Source organism: Drosophila santomea, chromosome 2R (genome assembly GCF_016746245.2).
Source record: "Drosophila santomea strain STO CAGO 1482 chromosome 2R, Prin_Dsan_1.1, whole genome shotgun sequence".
Classification (NCBI taxonomy): domain Eukaryota; kingdom Metazoa; phylum Arthropoda; class Insecta; order Diptera; family Drosophilidae; genus Drosophila; species Drosophila santomea.
The window spans coordinates 10,865,877-10,883,886 of record NC_053017.2 but is presented as its reverse complement, the minus strand read 5'-3'; the positions used below and the strand labels follow the sequence as shown (position 1 = coordinate 10,883,886).

At 42.2% G+C, this 18,010-nt stretch overlaps 2 protein-coding genes across 2 annotated transcripts in view; one reads left to right on the top strand and one right to left on the bottom strand.

The window, feature by feature from the left end:
* Window positions 1-18,010, top strand: part of LOC120445640 (leucine-rich repeat and immunoglobulin-like domain-containing nogo receptor-interacting protein 1) — a 79,260-nt gene that overhangs the window by 52,616 nt on the left and 8,634 nt on the right. The window contains exons 2-4 of the mRNA XM_039626181.1: window positions 1,521-1,596; window positions 9,572-10,533; window positions 14,708-14,868. Of these exons, the coding sequence (XP_039482115.1) occupies window positions 9,706-10,533; window positions 14,708-14,868 (989 nt within the window). The 5' untranslated portion in view covers window positions 1,521-1,596; window positions 9,572-9,705. The remainder of the gene's footprint in view (window positions 1-1,520; window positions 1,597-9,571; window positions 10,534-14,707; window positions 14,869-18,010) is intronic.
* Window positions 14,880-17,120, bottom strand: LOC120445642 (melanization protease 1). The gene is made up of 7 exons (XM_039626183.1): window positions 16,898-17,120; window positions 16,799-16,844; window positions 16,584-16,744; window positions 16,025-16,516; window positions 15,905-15,959; window positions 15,717-15,847; window positions 14,880-15,656 (listed from the first exon to the last, which is right to left on the bottom strand). The coding sequence occupies exons 1-7, from the start codon at window positions 17,091-17,093 to the stop codon at window positions 15,310-15,312; spliced, it is 1,428 nt and encodes a 475-aa protein (XP_039482117.1). The 5' UTR covers window positions 17,094-17,120; the 3' UTR covers window positions 14,880-15,309.

Below are 18,010 nucleotides of genomic sequence, written 5' to 3'. Positions count from 1 at the left end.
TCGGGAAAATGCTAAAAAAAAAAAGAACACCAAATAGGAAATGGAAACGGGAGAGGTTAAAATATTGCTTTGTGGTTAATGGAAAGCCTTCATTGACATTTTCTTATAGCAGCTTTTTGAATATTTATTGCCGCTTGGCAAAGTATAATAGATTTCACTATTTTATATGGGGTGTTTTCAAATTGAAATGTAGTACTATATAATAATAAAAAATTCGCCATAATTATGCAACCCTTTCATTCGCCACATCCACCAAGTGGTTTCGCTTTCAATTGCCGCTCATTACAAGGACTTATGTAATTAGAATAAATGATGATTAAAATCATTAAAAAGTTTCGCTCAATCGCATAAATCTCCATCATAATTTGATTGCCCCGATGAGTTGTAATCAAATTGCGAAGAAAATTTCGAAATTTCGCAGACATCGTCTGTCAGCCGCTAAGTCAGTCAAGGGCCACAGAGCTCATCGATTACAGCTCGTCAGGCGGTGAAAGAGATGGGTGGCTGTTCGGTGAAAGAAAGGGATGATATTTGCCGTGGCTGTCGGCTTAGTGTTTTGGAGTGTGGCAAATAAATTGACATTTAGCTGGGCGTGTAACAAGATCAAGTATACGCAACGTCGCCCTCGTAACTTCGATTTGGTAGCAAAGCGAGAATGTGCTCCTCATTAATGTTGCATGGCTCTCTCTGCAGCGCCTTCCAATTGGCAAACAGTCTTCCAACGCACATTTTCCAAAACGGAAAGCCAACTGACAGCAGAGCAAAGGAAGTTTTTGCCATGACAAGGGGTCGGGGTCTAAGTTAGTACGTCATGTTGCTGCTTAGTGCAAAAAGTGTTGCAAGTACACGGCAGCACAAGGAAATCTATAACATGCCACCTGACATTTTGATGTGGCGATTAGCTTGCGTCCTGATTGTGTCCTGTTTGCTGTGGTTGTTCTGCTAAATGAGGGAAGTTTGTGCAACGTCTGGAAACCAGGAATGATGTGCAGGAAAAAGGAAAATTTTAATTTTAAAAATATGCATTTTCATAAAATTTCTATATTTTAAAAAAGAAAAAGAAGTAGTTTCAAAAAGGTTTAATCGCACAACTTTTTCATAAGTCCTTTTTCGCTATTCCGCCCTGTAAAATCATGCATGCGTCCATTCTAAGATACACACAACCCATATTGTTAATGTGCAACAGCGTGTTGCATGTGCAACAGCAACTTCTTGTCCGATCTGACTCAAGTTAAGTTGTTATCCCCACTGACAGTGATGAAAACTTCGCTGACAGCCCCAAAGAAAGTTGCCAGGAAAATTGGTTACTTACGGCAAAGGGATGCGGGCATGAAAAGTGGCCACGGGTGAGTGGGCAATCGATAAAATGTTATCGCTGATCTGGCATAACTTTGCGGCAGAGGGCGGGAATTTGCCGCAACTCAACTATTTTGCATTTCCCACAGACAAGTCTGAGTTTCTTCATGCAACACAACTTTTTCACATAACCTGACCTAGATTTCCTCGTGTTTTCTTTTCAGAACGATGCTATAATTGCCATCGGGCTGCCAGGCAGACAGAGAAACTCCCACTGGAGGACACTTCATCTACAGCCAGGTGAGTTCCAATTACCCATTCCATGGCACTGCGGAAATGCCATATAAAACCAATTTTGTGAAGCTCGCACCTGTTGAAGTTTCGCCCTGCCTGCGAGCAGATTTAAAGAAGTTTCCATCACATTTCCTGTCCCAGAGACAGAAACACGGCATAAAGGGCAGGCTCTTTAATGCAACACGGAAATGCCAGAACGGAGCTCTGAAATTTGCCAAAAGCTCTCTTCATTTCCGCAAAAAAATGCCGAGCAAATAGGATGTGGGGTGGGCGGAAAGGTAAATAGGGAAATGGCGGGGTTGCCATCCTGGAGGACCCAAGTAAAAGCAAGAGTAAAAGTCCAAGACCAACAATGTAGATCTGCTAAAAACGCTTAAGGGAAAAACTCCAGTCAACAAGTTTTTAGCCCCCAATTCGCTTCACCTCTCTTTCTAGTTCTGTAGCAAAAGTTTTGACAAAAATTTAATTAAATCCATGTCAAAGTCAGGACGCGAAGCGCAAAAAACCCGGATGAAAGTTCGTGTTTCAATGTCAGCAGAGTGCCACGTGTAGCAACAAGTCGTCTCGTCAAAGATATATAGCAAAACTGAGTTTTTAATGCGTTTCCAGGCATAAGAGTCTTAAGCCGATTTGTGTGAATAAAAGTTGTTACTGCATCTGGGAAATATTACTCCATAAAATAATGTGCCTGTTGCCTTGGCAGCACCGGTTCCTTTGACTAAATAAATTTAAATTGCATTTACGTGCTGCCTTTGCCTTTGCCTTTACCAATGGCATTCAGGGGGAGAATCACACTCGAGCGTCCTGAATAAATAAATTTAATGCGTAAAAATAATTCAATTATAGGCCCCACACATATGTGCCTTTTGGGGATCCTATGGCACCGAAATTCCCTCTGCCCTTTTTCCTGGCAAAAATCTCTTTGTGGTTCCATGCGCCCTGTTATAAATAAATTGCTCGAACATTTCGGGGCCTGCCGGAGTCAGTTCATTGATTTTCATTGATTTTGCTTTTGATTTATTTTTACCGAAAATAAGGAAAATGCCTACGATGGCAAGGAAAGTCCTTGTATTTATGGTGAGGCCACCTTGCTCTTAAATCGATTTGCATGTTTTACGCCAAAGCTTAACAGCATTCAGCCCTAGATTTTCCATTGAATTCAAAGTCTCACGCTTAATTAACAATTTCTCTGATTTCGCACTTCGGTGTACCAGTTCCATACAATAAATCACTCAAGATGCATCAACAGGTTGCCAGAGTCAAGCCCATTTTTCAACTTGGCCACGATTCAATTAACTATTGAATTTATATGTGTAACAGCGGGAATGGCTGAAAGGAATGGCGAAGGGAAACAGTTGGAAAACAGTTGGAAAAGTCCCCAAAATCGATGAGCAGACATCCGAAGGTCTCTCGTTTCTCGTTTCTCGCTGCCAGCTGCAATTAAAAGGCAATGAATTTGGATCTTTCGCTGCCGCCCCCCAAAAACTCCGCCCCTTCCACCCACCAATCCGCCCATTGTGGGGCAGCGAGTGGGCGTGGCCAGCTGTCTGGTGCCTTGGAAAGTGAAGAACACTTAAGCGGAATTGTACGCCAACAGCTGGCTTTAAGCGGTGTCAGTTTCGAATTTTTGGGTCGCTTTTTGTGTAATTTATCGATTTAAATGGCGTTCAAGAGTCTGCAAAATGTTCCATTAGCCTTGATGTGAATTGTTAAATAATTCTTTCGTTGTTTTGCTCAGAGTTATATATATTTATTTTTGACAATTCCTAAGGTATTGCAACATTGTCAACGCAAAAGTTGGTTTCCCAACCCCATTCTGTGTGCCTAATAAAATTATGAGCATGTTAATTCCTGCCTCTCATTTAGCTGCCAATTAATAAATTTTTCGAAAATTCCATGTCCCTTGTTTTCCACATTTCCTCGATTTCCCCCTGCTGAGCTGCCCTAGATGTGTCTGGCATATTAATGAACATTTGTTTTCTTTGCCCGAATGGCCAAAGTCAGGGGGTGAAGAATATTTATGGGCTCAGGTTAAATTCCTGGGATTCTTTTTTGTCGTATTTCGGTGTTTGTTAAGTTCTGTTCATTTGTTAAATTAATTTATGTTTGTTGACTGTGAAATTTTTACAACATATTTTGCGTAGGCTATTCCACTGACTTAACCCTTTTGAAAAATGTGAAATGTGTTTGTTTACGACAAGAACTTAATGAGAACTCTTGAGCAAGTAATATGTGTTGGGAAAGCAAATCAATGTGCTGTAGATTTAACTTTAGAAAGCAAACCGATCTATTTGAAACTTAATTTTACGCCACATTAAGCTGCACATTTTCCACTCCACATTTGCTATGCTCCCCTTTGTACTTTTTGTACTAACATATACGAGTATGTGCCCGACCTGACCCACACACATTATCTGGAGACCAACTTCGAGACCATAAATATTCACCCAGAACACACCCTCGCCCTGAACTTTGACCCAAATTTCGGCGCTCATTTGAATAGTCCTTTTCTTGAAACAAAAAAAAAAGAGCGACGGGGACTCCCTTAAAGTGAATTAAATATGAAATCCACTCAAATATTTAACCGAATATAGCAACTCGCATAGGTGGCCCTTAACCCATTTATGCCGCTCGTACAAAAAGCCACCCCAAGTGGGCAATCCAGCCAAACGAGCTGTGCGAACGGGTACTCTAATTGTTATATGTTTATTCGCAAAGCAAACTATGACGGCATTTGGAGAGCGAGAAGGACCTGCCCCAAATCTAGATATATCCACTGCTTTACGCTTTAATACCAGCACTTTTCAGTGTGTGCCACATCCCCAACGTCCCGTTCCGAGTTGACTTTGGCAATTTTTTAATGCGCTCCACTGGCCGGTGGACTGGGAACCCGAAGGTCCTGGCTCCGAAAATGTATTTCACTTAATTTTTTATTTATGTTTGTATGTGCATGTGGCACCTCCGCACTGCCCCTTCCCACAAAAAAAGGTTTGCGTGCCAAATGATTGTGCCAGTGGCCTAAAGTTCCTTTTTGCCCCCTTTTTTCATGCCAACTGCCTCATTTATTTCCTGCTCTTTTTTCGGCGAGCTGGCGCGTTTGGGGCAGCAGCCAAAACGCAAAGTGCGTTGTACTCTTTTCCTACCTACATATATATATTTTGAGAGCTGACTATGCAAACAATATCGATTTCTAGGACTACGCTTTCGGAAACTGACCGGCAGTTTGCTTGGCGTTAAATATTTAAAGTTATAGACTGATGTTGGATATTAGTTTTAAACCATAACTTTATCTGCGCACCTAGTTTAATTTTAAGTAACATGAATGGGGGTCACAATTTTCTTAAATTTACTTATCGCCTGCCTGGTTTTTCTCCCATATCTGTATATCTGTGCCACAATAAAGATCTCAAGTCCTGGCTGGTTTATCATCCCAGCTTAGCGGATGGCCACACACTTGCTTTTCCTGCACCTTGTGCTACCAGCTCCACTTCTCACTAACTCAACATTATCCTGGCCAAAGCAGCGAGTTAAGGATCTCTGAACCATTTTAAACATTTAGTGCACCGCAGCGCTAAAAGAAAAAAAACAGGGAAGCTGCATATAAAGATAACATTTTTCATTTGCCAGCACCACATCTTTTTCACTATATTTATACATATATTTTTTTTGTCAGCATTCAGCGCTGCTGGTAGACTTAATGCAATTGTCGCATTATTTCTCTTACTTCTCCACTTGGCCACTTGGCTAAACACTCTACAAAATGATATATACACGGCGACAGTTGTTCATATATATATATAAACATATACATATATTTTTAAATACCTCACTAGAGTTTTATTTTTTCTTTATTGTGCAGGTTTTGTTGCACTTTGGTTTTTATTTTGCCGCATGGCGTCTCGTCTGGCGTCTGCCACGGCGTCTGCAAATTCAGTGGAAAAGGGGAAAACTTGGGGCCGAATAGCGGAGTGGGGAGGCAGTTTTCCCCTCCTCCTCTGGATGGAAAATTGTTATGTGTGTGTGTGTTTGGCTTGTTTGGCTGCTGCCTCGGGTCTGTTGGTTATTAAGCCATTTTCGTTTCCCACTTCTTGTTGCAAAATCAAGCAGAGTGTTAAAAAAAACTAAATTAAATTAAAATTCTTGGCCAGCGCATGTGCGCAATGTTTTTTAGTTTCTCTACCATTTGCAGTTTTAGTTGATTTCCTTGCTCGGCTTTTAAATAAAACAAAGCAAACGAATAAATTAAAGTACTCGTGTTTCATATCTTGCATTTGCAACAATACTCTTGCAGAATGCAGTATCTTATCAGGACTAAATCCGCATTTATTTCTGTCGGTTTTGTGGCAGCCACTAATTGAACAAACTTAGATCACTCACTCTGGCCTCCGCTGACCGAAGAAAACCACAGAACCAGAAACACAACCAAACTCTTATTTGCCTGCCAAGCGACCAACAATTGCATTAATTATGCGTGCAGTGAAATCTTTTCGAGCCCGAAAATGCTGCCAGAAATGCACTGGTGGAAAGCGTTGGGAAACTGCTGCCGTAAGCAGGAAAATTCGGGTTGCAGGGGAAGAGTTTGCAGCTCCGCACACTGGTGACAACAGCAATTCATCTTTGATGGCGAATGGCGGCAGACTCTCATGAACACCCATTTCCCCGGAGACAATTTGTGCGTGCAAAATCTGGGAATTCATTTCTTTGTTTTGCCACCGCCGAGTGTTTGCCTATTCAATAAGACTTTGGCGGTGGCCACGGAAAGGGGAGGGGGTTGGGGACCAGGAGAGGCCCAGTGCCGGTGGAGCCAATGCTAATCTTGATAAAAATAAACGCACTCGGGCACGTTGCTACACAGGAAACAATTAGAGCTGTCTATATATTCAAACGCATGGCCATCATTGAATTTGATACACGAAATTCAGGTCATTTAAAGTATGGCATCACAAAATATATAAAATATATACTGCACATAAGTAATGTAATATTAAAATAAGAGTGTTGGTGATAACTCATCAGCAGCTGAAATCAAAATATAACATACCAATATTTGTTCGCAGTGTAGGGGGCTGCGAGGAGTGGCAAGAGAGCGACTCACGTTTTTCGTCGCATTTTCAATTTGCTTGGCATTTGCCTTTTCCCAGGCCATTGTCAGTCACCACACTGCCCCGCCCACCGTCCACCGCCCCCTGACGCCCATTCGCCCCCCACTAAGTGAATATTAATATTGACTTTGTGTGCTCTCCGCATAGTTCACCAAAGTTTTTCACCTTTGATTGCTCGACTCGCTACCGAGCTTCGCAGCTTCCCAGTTTCCCAGTTTCGCAGCTTCCCAGTTTGCCAGTTTGCCAGTCTCTTGCCATGTTTCCCTACTTGCGCCGAACCCTGACCTCACCTCAAATCCAACTCCTGATGCCCGCGACCCCTCGATTGCCATTTGTGGCCTTTAAAGTCAATGGCATGCTCGCTTCTCGGTTCCTGGCTCTTTTGGTGGAAAATTTATGTGCAAACTTTATGCGTGGCGCAGCGAGTCCTTGCTTCTGGCTTTTTTGCTATTTCTATTATCAGCATTTGTTGCTCTGCTCTGGCGCTTTTTTGTAGCTCTGGATCCTCTTGCCACTTCGACATTATTTTCTCATTTTTATGGCGTTTAAGTTCAAATGAGGAACGTGGGTTAAGGACACCCTCGATTCGGGTCGGGTGTCACTGCTTCAGAATTTTTCGTGAAAACAAGCTTGTTCACCTGAACCAAAAACCAAATCCCGAAAAAAAAGAAAAGAATGGGAGAAGACTCCAGCAATGTCAATATAATTAAATGAAGCTTATAAAACTGAAGAGGAAGATGGCATTCAGGTGGAGGTGGTAAACTGTACTGCGTAGCACATACAACTTTGTTGATTGGATTTCTGGTTTAGCTGCAGTCATAAACTGAATGAATATGGTTAAACTGGAAAATACCAGGAAATAGACAGGCCTAAATGAGATGAGGTAGTCTTTAAAGGGAGGATTAGCTGTTCTTAGCTTCAAGCTGCAAATCTTGGCTTAAAAAAAAATTAATGAATGAATTGAATATTTTATATAACATCAAAAGTTAGTTTAATAATAGTAGTAGTGAAACCTCACGTAAGAATCAATACTCCTGAGTAGTTCTTCTGTCGTTCTTTTATGTGCCATTTATTATAGTTGCCTGACAAGGTTAGTTAGCCCACATTTAATTAACCCATTAAAAGCAACCCTCTTCGATCTTTTCAGCCTCCGTGGAAAAGCGAGTACCCAAAGTGCAGGCCACAGCTTTCGACCTGTTGGCCTTTGACAGGTCCCCGAAAACCATTTTCAACTACCCCCCGTTGGCCAAGTTGGCTTTCAAAATATTTGCCACAATGAAATCATGCCTGTTTGTGTGTGGAGCCTACCCCCCTCCTGCTGGAGCCCCCACTTGCACTTATAGGCCTCCGCCCCTGGCTCAAACAATTTTTTTGGGTTCAAAGTTGAGTTCGCTTGGCGTGCGAAAGTTTATTAAAAACTTTGTGTGCTTTTTGCAAACAAACACAAACACAAACACAGCCCCCTCCGCCCCCTGCCGCACTCACACAAACGTATTTTTTGCTAAAGGAAGAAAACAACAAGAGAAACTGCCATGTGAAACTTAATAATTCACACGGGAGTGAATTTTTCACAATTTTCACTTTTTTTCCCCAACGCGGAGGTTGGGGCTTTTTTGCCAATTTTATTGAAGCGTAAAATATGAACCAGAACCACAACTGAATGAATGAATGAATGAATGAACGGATGGAATGGATGGCTGTGGCACGGGGGGAGTTCTTTGTGAGCTTTTAACTTTTGTTGACATTATGAAACCTCTAAAGTTTGCGTTTGCGTTTGCGTTTTGGTTTTTGTTATTTGTTTTACAGCTAGTTAAGGCCATTATTCTGAGCGTGTGTGTGCTTTTCAGGGGGCCAAAAATGAGTTGAGTGGGGATTCGCCGCCCATTGTCTCTGCTTTGTATGCAAATCTGAGTCTGAAAGACAGACACTCAGAAGTGGAATTGAATGGCTGACTGGCCCCTTTCCTCGTCTGATTTGCTAATTACTTAATTGAGTGTTGCCAGCGGGCAAATATGTAATTTAAGTCGGCCAAATACGATTATTGGAAGGAATTTGAGAACTGTTCACTCCCAAAACTAGGCTACTTTAAGCTGAAATTAATAAACAAGAACAATACTTTACTACTTTAATTAGCACGGTATTATTTTATACATAGTTCTCTGCGTTTTGCCTACTTTTTGCAGAGTGACTCTTTTCTAACAAGTTCAAAATGTTTTCCCTGAATATGCATATAAACTTCTATTGCGAAACTCTTCATTTCTTTTTTGGCCGGGAGGTGGGCTCATCATGGCCATAACTATTAGACGGTCCGACTGCATTATGCAAAACTTATAAACCATAAAATGCAGCCGACTGCGCCTAACCAGCCACTCGTCCTTCCAATCCTGTCTGGTAAGTCAGCAAGTTTCAAATGCAAAGTTGTCAGCACAAAAAAAGTTAACGCCAGGAGACCCAACTCTCTACCACTCTATTTCTGTGTCTGCGTCTCGACTTTTATGAAATATTAGCTACCAACTTATGCACATAAATCTTGCAGACTCGCGGAGAGACTCTTCTGCCGCAAAAGTTTTTCGTGAAATGCCCAAAAAAAATAACGAAGAATTGAGGCACTGCCCAAAAAGGTGTGAATAGAATGGAGCAGTCGCTGAGTCCTTTTAAATATCGCATTTCCAAATGCAAAGTATCTTCATTAAACTATGCGCTAATTTGCAGCTGCAAGTCCTGAGAAACTTTGGTTACTGGCGGTGGAAATTATATTCTTTTTGCTGCTCTTTAATCTAAGAAACTATATTCTATATTATTATCAAAGAGCATATTTTGCAAGTGAGTTTAAACTGTTGGACAATACTAAAACCCATTTGTTTCGTTCGATTTTGCAGAACCCTTCCGTTGCCGAGATGTCGGACATGAAATGGTGGTAACAGTGCTGCACCACAAACTGGTCAACAAATAATTATCGAGTCGAGAGGAAGTGGAAGTGGAAGTGGAAGAGCCTTCAAAGAGTCAACACAAAATGCCTGACCACACGAGAGTAACCGCAACGACAAGGAGTAGGCCATGGCTTAGTGGAGCCATCCCAGTGCTGCTCCTCCTGCTGATTCTCGTAATCCTGCCTCTGGAATCCACCGCCTTCTGCCCATCGAAGTGCCAGTGTCTGGGCGGCGAGGCCAATAGTAGAGCGTTGTGCGTGGACGCCGCTCTGGAAGATGTGCCCATTCAATTAAATCCGGAGACGAAATACATCAATCTCACAGTGAATCGAATTCGCACCCTGGAATTCTCGCTGCCGTTCTACATGAAGCTGGAGATCCTGGATCTTTCGCAGAACATCATCGAAACGCTGGGCTCGAAGAACTTCGAGTACCAATCGGAACTGAGAACGCTGAATCTGAGCCGCAATTTGGTCAGTTCGCTGCACAAACATGCCTTCAAGGGATTGACCAATCTGCTGCTCCTGGATCTCAGTTTCAATCGCATCGAGACAGTGCATCCCACTGCTCTCAGTGATCTGGCCTCGCTGGTGGAGCTGGATCTTACCAACAACAATATTGTCAGCTTGGAGGACAACTGTTTCAAGGGCATGAACACGTTGGAGGTTCTCGTGTTCCGGAATAATCGATTGCTAGACGTACCAGCCACCAATCTTTGGCATTTGCATGCCCTCAAGAGCCTGGATATGTCCTTGAATCTGGTCGAGTTTGTGCGGAATGACAGTTTCGAGGGCTTAAAGGAGCTTCTGGCCCTCAGCGTGCAGGGCAATGTGATGAGCGAACTGGATTTGAGTGCTTTCGAGGGATTGATATCCTTAAAACATCTGGATCTGTCCGATAATAATCTCACGGTAAGATTTCAATTTCTATCATATTCACGCCTTAGAATAAATGTTATGTTGCCTATGAAAAATTAATTTACTTAAATATTTTTCAACCTAAAATATTGCTCGTTAAATAATCCACTTTGAAGCTGTCTGAGAATTCACTTTTCAAACAAAATGCAAGTGTGAACTTACACAAACATGTCGCCGCCATTGCCGCACAAAACTAGCGTAGCTGGTCTCATAAATTCAGACACTTTGCCAGGACTAAATCCTGTGAGCAACACTTTGCCAAAGCGGATTTCCCACCCCCTCCAACGTGCCGAACGTCTAAGTTCGTCCTTCCTGGAGTTTAGCTGCATTTTGCATACGCAAAATTAATAACCATAACTCGTTGTTGCTGTCCGTTCGCACACACCCCACATATGAGGATGGCAAGGATACACGCACTCGCTATACGAGGACTCCTTTCTGCCGGCCATGTCCTCTCTGCTATTTATGCATGCAAACATGTCCGTGTTGCCTGATTTCTGCTGTTGTGGCCCACTCTTTGCTTAGGTCCTCGGCCCTCGACCATGGGCCCATCCTTTCGCAGGACGTTGTTAAATGCCGCCTCCTCCACTGAGCTCCCTTTCCTCCCAAAGACACACTCGTTGCCCAGCAACTGATCCAGCTTAAAGCTGCCCTAAACTTTACGAGCAGAGAGTTGTGCAAAAATTGTGAACTTAAATTGAAAGAGGTCGGGATAAAGCTTAAACGATGATGCGAAATCGAGGAAAGGTGAAATATGGCATGTAATCTTGAACCCGAAGTTCTTAGGTTGCGAAAGTGGTTTGGATTAAGCTGAAAGCACGAATTTTGTATGTAGAAAGTATTTCATTAGCAAGGCAAAAGAACAAAATGGTGTTGACTAAAAAAGTCCAATAAAACTCTGAGCATTGTTGCCATTAAAAATGTTAGATTCCTTCCATTTATCTCATCTTTTCAAGTATTGGCAATCAAAGCTCAGTCGATCTGTGGTTCCATTTCAAGCCAAGTCCTGCGTCTTTAAATTGACCAAACCATATCATTAGGACACACATTTTGTATGCGAGCCAGCCAGAGGTGCGCAACTTTCAGCTGAGTTGTGCAAATCCCCAGCTCAAAAAAGAAACTGCATGTCCTGGATGGGGTCCCACACTCAGATAATGGAAATGGGAAGGCAGCTCGCTCTCCAGAAATGCCTTTTTATGTAATCACAGGTATAGCGTACACCGAGAGAAGTAAGGGAAGGCTTTGAGAAGGTTTTAAGAAGATACAAAACGAAAAAAAGCTTAAAAAGATTGTTAAATTCAAATTATCAATGATAATAATTTCCTAATCAGATAGAAGATCAACAAGTGCAATAAGTTAAATATTCTTTCAGGACAAAGTACTTAAAAAAATCCGTGCTCTGTAGTTGCAGCATCAGGAATCTGTTTATGCAAACTGATGGATGCAATGCAACCGAGTCCTGCACTCCAGATCGCCTCCTTTTGCTTCGTGTGGCTGGGAATCTGTATAGGTGCATATATATATGCCTCGGGTCGTTAGGAAGGGATAAAGTGTGTGTGTGCGTGTGTGTCCTGTGTCCTGTGTCCTGTCTGATGGCTAAAAAGGACTTTCTAAGCAGGTGCAGCAGTAGCAGCAGCAGCAGCAGCCGCGTGTAGTCAACGGCAACTGACGGTGCGGAGGAATTTATGGCGCTCGGAATCAGTTCGAAACTACTTAAAATACCTTTTGGCATTTCGTAGTTGAAATATGGTCGGTCGGTCGGTCAACCACCCACCCACTCGCTATCCCCTGAACCCTTTATTCCCAGCACTTCCAGGAAGTCCCTGGCTAAATCTGCCGCTGCAAACCGGTGTTCCGGTATTTTCAAATGACATTCTTTTTCCTATTGGACAGATTGTTGTTTTATTATGCACAGAGGATATATCCGCATCCGCCGCCAGACATTCTGCCCCATTTTGGCATGCGGCTAGTGCATGAAATTGTTGTCTGCATCTGCATAGTTTTCCGGAAAATACAAGGGGTCGCAGGGTACCAACGCACTGGCATTATGACTGGAGTCTGAAACAACTCACGAAGCTTGTAGAATGCAAGGTGCTGAAAATGATTTATGAATTGTGTTGAGTAGCTGCTTTAAATGGAGATGCCCACTCCATGTGGCTGATGTAAAACTGGAGCAGCTGAAACCTTAAAGAAACACTCCTTTTAGGGAGTTAAAGCAGGAGTCGGAGAATTCCCTGTTAATTAATTTATTATAATACTACTTTGACTATACGTACTGAACTCTTTTAACATTAAATATTACCGAATTGGTCCCGGATTACCTATGTTCAATTCCCAGTTCATAAAGGGAAATAATCCAACAAAAATATGCAGTAACAGTGAATCATTCGCACAATAGACTGATTATTCTAAATATTTCCTTTCGTGCAAACTCGAAATATTTCAATGGCAGTCAGTTAAAAAAACGTATGGACAATTTCACATTTTCATAATTCAATAAAAATACTCGCATTTGCGATGAATGGGAAAACGAATTGTGTTTGTACTTTCTGTTGCAGGTCATGACTTTGCATTATGTGTATAAATATGAATACAGAAACATTATTGCACTCAACTTTCAGATTAAAAGGACTAATTGCAAAAATATTCGAGAATAAATTCGCATAAAGTTTCAATAAAACCATATTTTACTATTATTTTAGGGGCGAGCGTGTACATATACGAACCTTATTTATTTGCATTTTATCATTCAGTTTTTCAGTTTTGTTTGTATTCCGTTGCATAAATTTTACGTTGGGTTGCACAACTGCAAAACTTTATGTTTTTCTGCCTGAGAATTCGTACAGGTGATGGCGTAAATATTTTCAATGCTTTAAGGTGCGGGTTTTTTTTTGCTAGCTCAAATGATTTTAATGTACTGATTTCATTTGGCAATTACTCGGCAATTAGCTTTCATTTTTAATTTTCCAATACTTGCTACTGCATTTTCCCCACTGGAAAGTGAGAGGAAATGGGCAAATTGAATGGAAAAATCAAACTCAATAAATTTCACTTTCTTTTCCGAGTCTTTTGCAACCCTTCCGCTTTCTACAGTCTCCACTCACGCCGCTTTCCACGCCGCCTGAGTCCGAAAATTGCGGGAAATGCGGAACTGTAGGGGAAAAGCCTTTTAATTAGTCCAGCAGTTGCCGGGGTTTCCTTTGAGTGCAGTGCCAACATGAAAGCACCCGCACAGAAATGAAAAAAAATCGCTGGCGTTTGCAATATAAATAATGGGGGGGGCGGCAAAAAAAAGTGTTGCCATTTGGTTAAACAATTGCCCGGCATGGCCTTGTTGCGTATGCGTAATGCCTTTTAATTTTCAGCCATTTTTGCCGACTTATGAACTTCGGGCCAGCATTTGAATTCATTTGCTACACACTAGGCCGCCTCCTCTCCGCCTCATTTCGGCTCTCCCCCGATTTCTATATTTTTCCCGCTTTCCCGGAGTTTTTCCCCCCCACACCCAAAAGTTCATTACGTTATCGCGGAGTGTGTTCGTGTCCGGACGCCTGGCACGTAGCTTCCGACACGCTAAGGGAGGGAAAAATCGGGGAAAGCGGAAAAGCCGGAGAAGGCGGAGAAGCGGAGGCAAAAGACGAAATACGAACAAGGGGTGCCAAGGAAGGTGAACACAAGTGGCAGCCAAAATTACAGCCAAAAGCTTTCGGCTCGCTCCTTCCGAACGGAAAAAAAAAGAAAAAACAAAAAAGGAAACCTCTTCTTTTATGCATGCCACACTCTCCTCGAAGCTGTCTCAGTAGTTGTAACAAATTCGTTGCAAGATTGATTTTATTGCCCCCTAAAAAGAGGAAAACACAGACGAATTTGCCGGGCAGCAGAAGTGATGGAACAAAAAACCCGGGAAAAAGGGGAAGAACATGACGCGCGTTTCCGTTTCCGCTGCAGTCGCGTAAGCAACGCTTTTCTATTGATTTCCCTTTTTTTTTACTGTTTAGTGTTCACTTTTTTGGGGTTGGGAAGCAAAGCTCATTTTCCCACCGCAAAACGTTTTTAAAGTTGAGTGGCCTGCATTCATATTTAATTTGACCCAGCTGGGCGAAACTTTTCATTTTTTATTTTGAATGCTTTCCAAATAAAATGCCACTTGTTCTTCCCTTTATTGCAGATGGTGCCTACACAGCAGCTCTCGAAACTCTCGAACCTCACCTATTTGAACCTGGGCGGCAACCGCTTTTCCCAGCTGCCCGCCGTCGCCTTCCTCAACCTGTTTCATTTGCGCGAATTGCATTTGAGCCGGCTGGACTTCTTGCAGCGCATCGATTCGAGGTAAGTTCTTGGCCAAAACTTTTGCACCACACCAACAGCTCGATTCAGCGTACACAAGTACAAGTGAAAGTGGGTCAGACGAAAAGGAAACTATTTTCGCTGTAGGGCGAGCTCACAATAAACAAGACACCAGTGTAAGATGATGTCAAGCTGCTTGAAAGTTTGCGATCCTTTGGGTGTTTGCAGCTAAGCTGAATAAAAGTCATTTCCAACACAATGATTGGGGCTTAAAGTCAACAATAAGCAGCGTGCTCCTGAAATTATCCAGTCACCAGACTCCTTCGATTTACTCGCTTGAAACTATGGATTTCATTTATATATAATGTGGGCAATCAAAAGTTCAAAATGTATTGCTATGCATTAACGACACCATTTATCAGGTGATTTTATAAAATTTTTTCCAAATGTGTCAGTGCTCTAAAAATATACATAGAAGTGACGCTATGTGTATATCATTTTACTAGCAATCCATTTGGCGTGGTCTTGAATATTTGTAAAGACGATGGCATTATCTTGAGTATGGCTTATTAAGCCCGCAATCATGTACCTTTCCTTTCCGTTAAACATTTGATTTGTACCTATCACAAAACCAGGAGTCTCGTAAGGTGCATAATCCAATCGATTTGGCTTCTCGACACAGATCTGATCGCTTTCCACAGAGCATTCATGGATCCTCTTTAAATTTACATTCCGACTGCCCAAGAACTCAAATTTGTCACTGTAAAGGTAGGCACTCCAAGTCGTCGGAGGACTCAAGTTCAGCCCCAAACAGATTGGTATCTCAAGACCTGCAAGTGCATGAGTTCATCACTCTCTATAAAGATGACTAAGAAATTGTCTGGTTTTACCTAATTTTGAAACCCTTTGAGCCAGCCTAATCACAGCTATGTTGTTCCTTATTGATGGCGATCGGCTGAAGTTGGAATGCCTGATAACCCATTTGACGCGATGGATTTGCTGATATATAGATTCTACTTCGCTGCATAGAAACAAATACAGTTTTCATATGTTTTAAATATTCCACGCAAATACTTACATTTCGGTGGCATTAAAGACATCAGGGAAAACACTGGCAGCAGTCAAAACCAATTCTTGGAAGAGTGAAATTAAATTACATATAAATATAAGCGTTATCTGATTGAAAATCACTACTCACGATCTGTGATGAGGGCACCGGCGAATTTATGTTCTATTAGTGACATTTCCCATAGGCGGACCATAATATTACCACCCCAATCGCTCTTGCACTTCTCTTGCAAGATTCTCGGTTCGTTTTCAAGAACGACGTTAGCTATCCACGATTTGTATGCATTTACATCAGTATAGACCCCAGAGGATCCATCGCACTCCAAGCTGCCGTAGCTCACTATCCCGTACTGCAAATGTCTAGTTTTGCCAAGGTGTTTGAAATTGCCTACCAGTGGACCACCAGAGTCAGCCTGACAGGTGTCTCCCTCATTGCCGCCCGCGCATATTGCGTTTTTGCCTTTATAGTTGCACTGATACTGCTCCAAACTGACCGCTCTCAGTATGTCACTTAGTTTATTTTGCGTCAGATCCGTTCTACCCCATCCATACGCCGTGAAAAATTTTGCACTATCTGATGTTAGCTCCTCGTCAAGGCTAATGCATATTGGCCGTATATGGACTGTAAAACAGGGTACCCTTCTTTTATGTTTGATGCTTTTATGATTTCGGTTCGTTGCACCATTTACCTTTAAAAGCCACTTCGCGCTCCAGTCGCAGCAAAGCTATGTCGTTTAGAAAAACTTGTATGTTCGAATAAGGATGCCTTATTACCTTGGCCTTTAGTTGCACCACGTAATTGCATTCTGTGATCGGGCACGATCGATTGTATTCTCCCAAGTGGACGGTTCTAAGATAGTTAGCAATTAAATTTAATTTTCATTCCTATAATGTTGGGACTTACACTTCTTGCAAGTATACTACGCAGTGCGCAGCGGTTAGAACATATTCTAGAAAAACATTTGTTAATATGAGTTTTCAATCGAAACACCAAGTGGCTCACGCTTATGTATTAGGGATCCACCACAGAAAAATACGCTGTTGTTGTACAAGGCGGCCATAAATGGAGCAGCTTCCGGCACGAATCCGCCCCTAATTTTATAGGGTCGCACTTCTCCACATTGTTCATCAAGAAGCTGTGTGGACGACTTTTGGCACAGCACCACCGCGATTATAAGTAACGAAACCAAGCAGCACATCTTTCTCCTCGAATCACTCGGCAGCAACTGATGAAAAAAGAAAGATGAAGCAAAAGAAATTAAACTGATAAGAGTAACGTGTAGAAGAGAGCCCTTTTCATCAGCGATCTAATTAAAAGAGATATGCAGCGCATCAGTACCAAATGTCAACTTTAAATACAGTGTGCCGATAAGACAGCATATAGTACACAAATATATAATATTATATTGTATTGTTATTAAATGTTATATTATATATTATATTTAAATATATATAAAAATAAATTAAAACGTTTTCAAGTATATAAATAATCAATGAATACGAAGAAAACAGTGAGACTAAATTGGGGAACGCCCTCTGGAATGCCAATTCATAAGTCTTCAGTACTCTTAAGTTCATTTCATTTTAAAGTGTACTCCGCTACAGAATTAGGCGGCAGACAAATCATTATTGCTCGGTGCAATCAATCATGGCTAATACGCTTTTGGTAATAAGATGCCACCACACAAGCGCCCTCAGCCGAAGAGGCGGCGTGTGGGCGTGGCGGGGCGTGGCAGGGGCACATGCTTGAGCTCAACTCGAGCATATGTTAATTCAATAATTCCGGGCAATTTTCATATCAAATCAATGGACGAGTCTCGACGACTGCCTGCCTTCCTGCCTCTGCCTGCCTTTGAATTGGCCATGTCAATCAACCACCGACAGCAGAGAGGTAGTAGCTATGTGGCAGATATATATCTGCGCTCGGTAGCAGCCACATGCCACGCCCCCAGGGCGACATGCCGCTTTACAATGACATTAACATGACTTACATGACAAGCGATGAGCGGGGAGTTCGGTGGGGATTCCCCGCCAAAGGAAAGGGAAAGCAGGCAGCAGACAGCAGCAGCATCGTATGCAGCCATTTAAATGAGTTTAATTTGAAACTTTCGTTTGA

What these genes read in the sequence shown, in the direction of transcription:
- LOC120445642 (XM_039626183.1), bottom strand. Translation starts at nt 17,093, where the DNA reads ATGTGCTGCTTGGTTTCGTTACTTATAATCGCGGTGGTGCTGTGCCAA. An exon ending in TGGATCCCTAATACATAAGC is followed by an intron (nt 16,845 to 16,897) that starts GTGAGCCACTTG and finishes ATGTTTTTCTAG; the next exon opens with AATATGTTCTAACCGCTGCG. An exon ending in GTCTTTAATGCCACCGAAAT is followed by an intron (nt 15,848 to 15,904) that starts GTAAGTATTTGC and finishes GTTTCTATGCAG; the next exon opens with CGAAGTAGAATCTATATATC.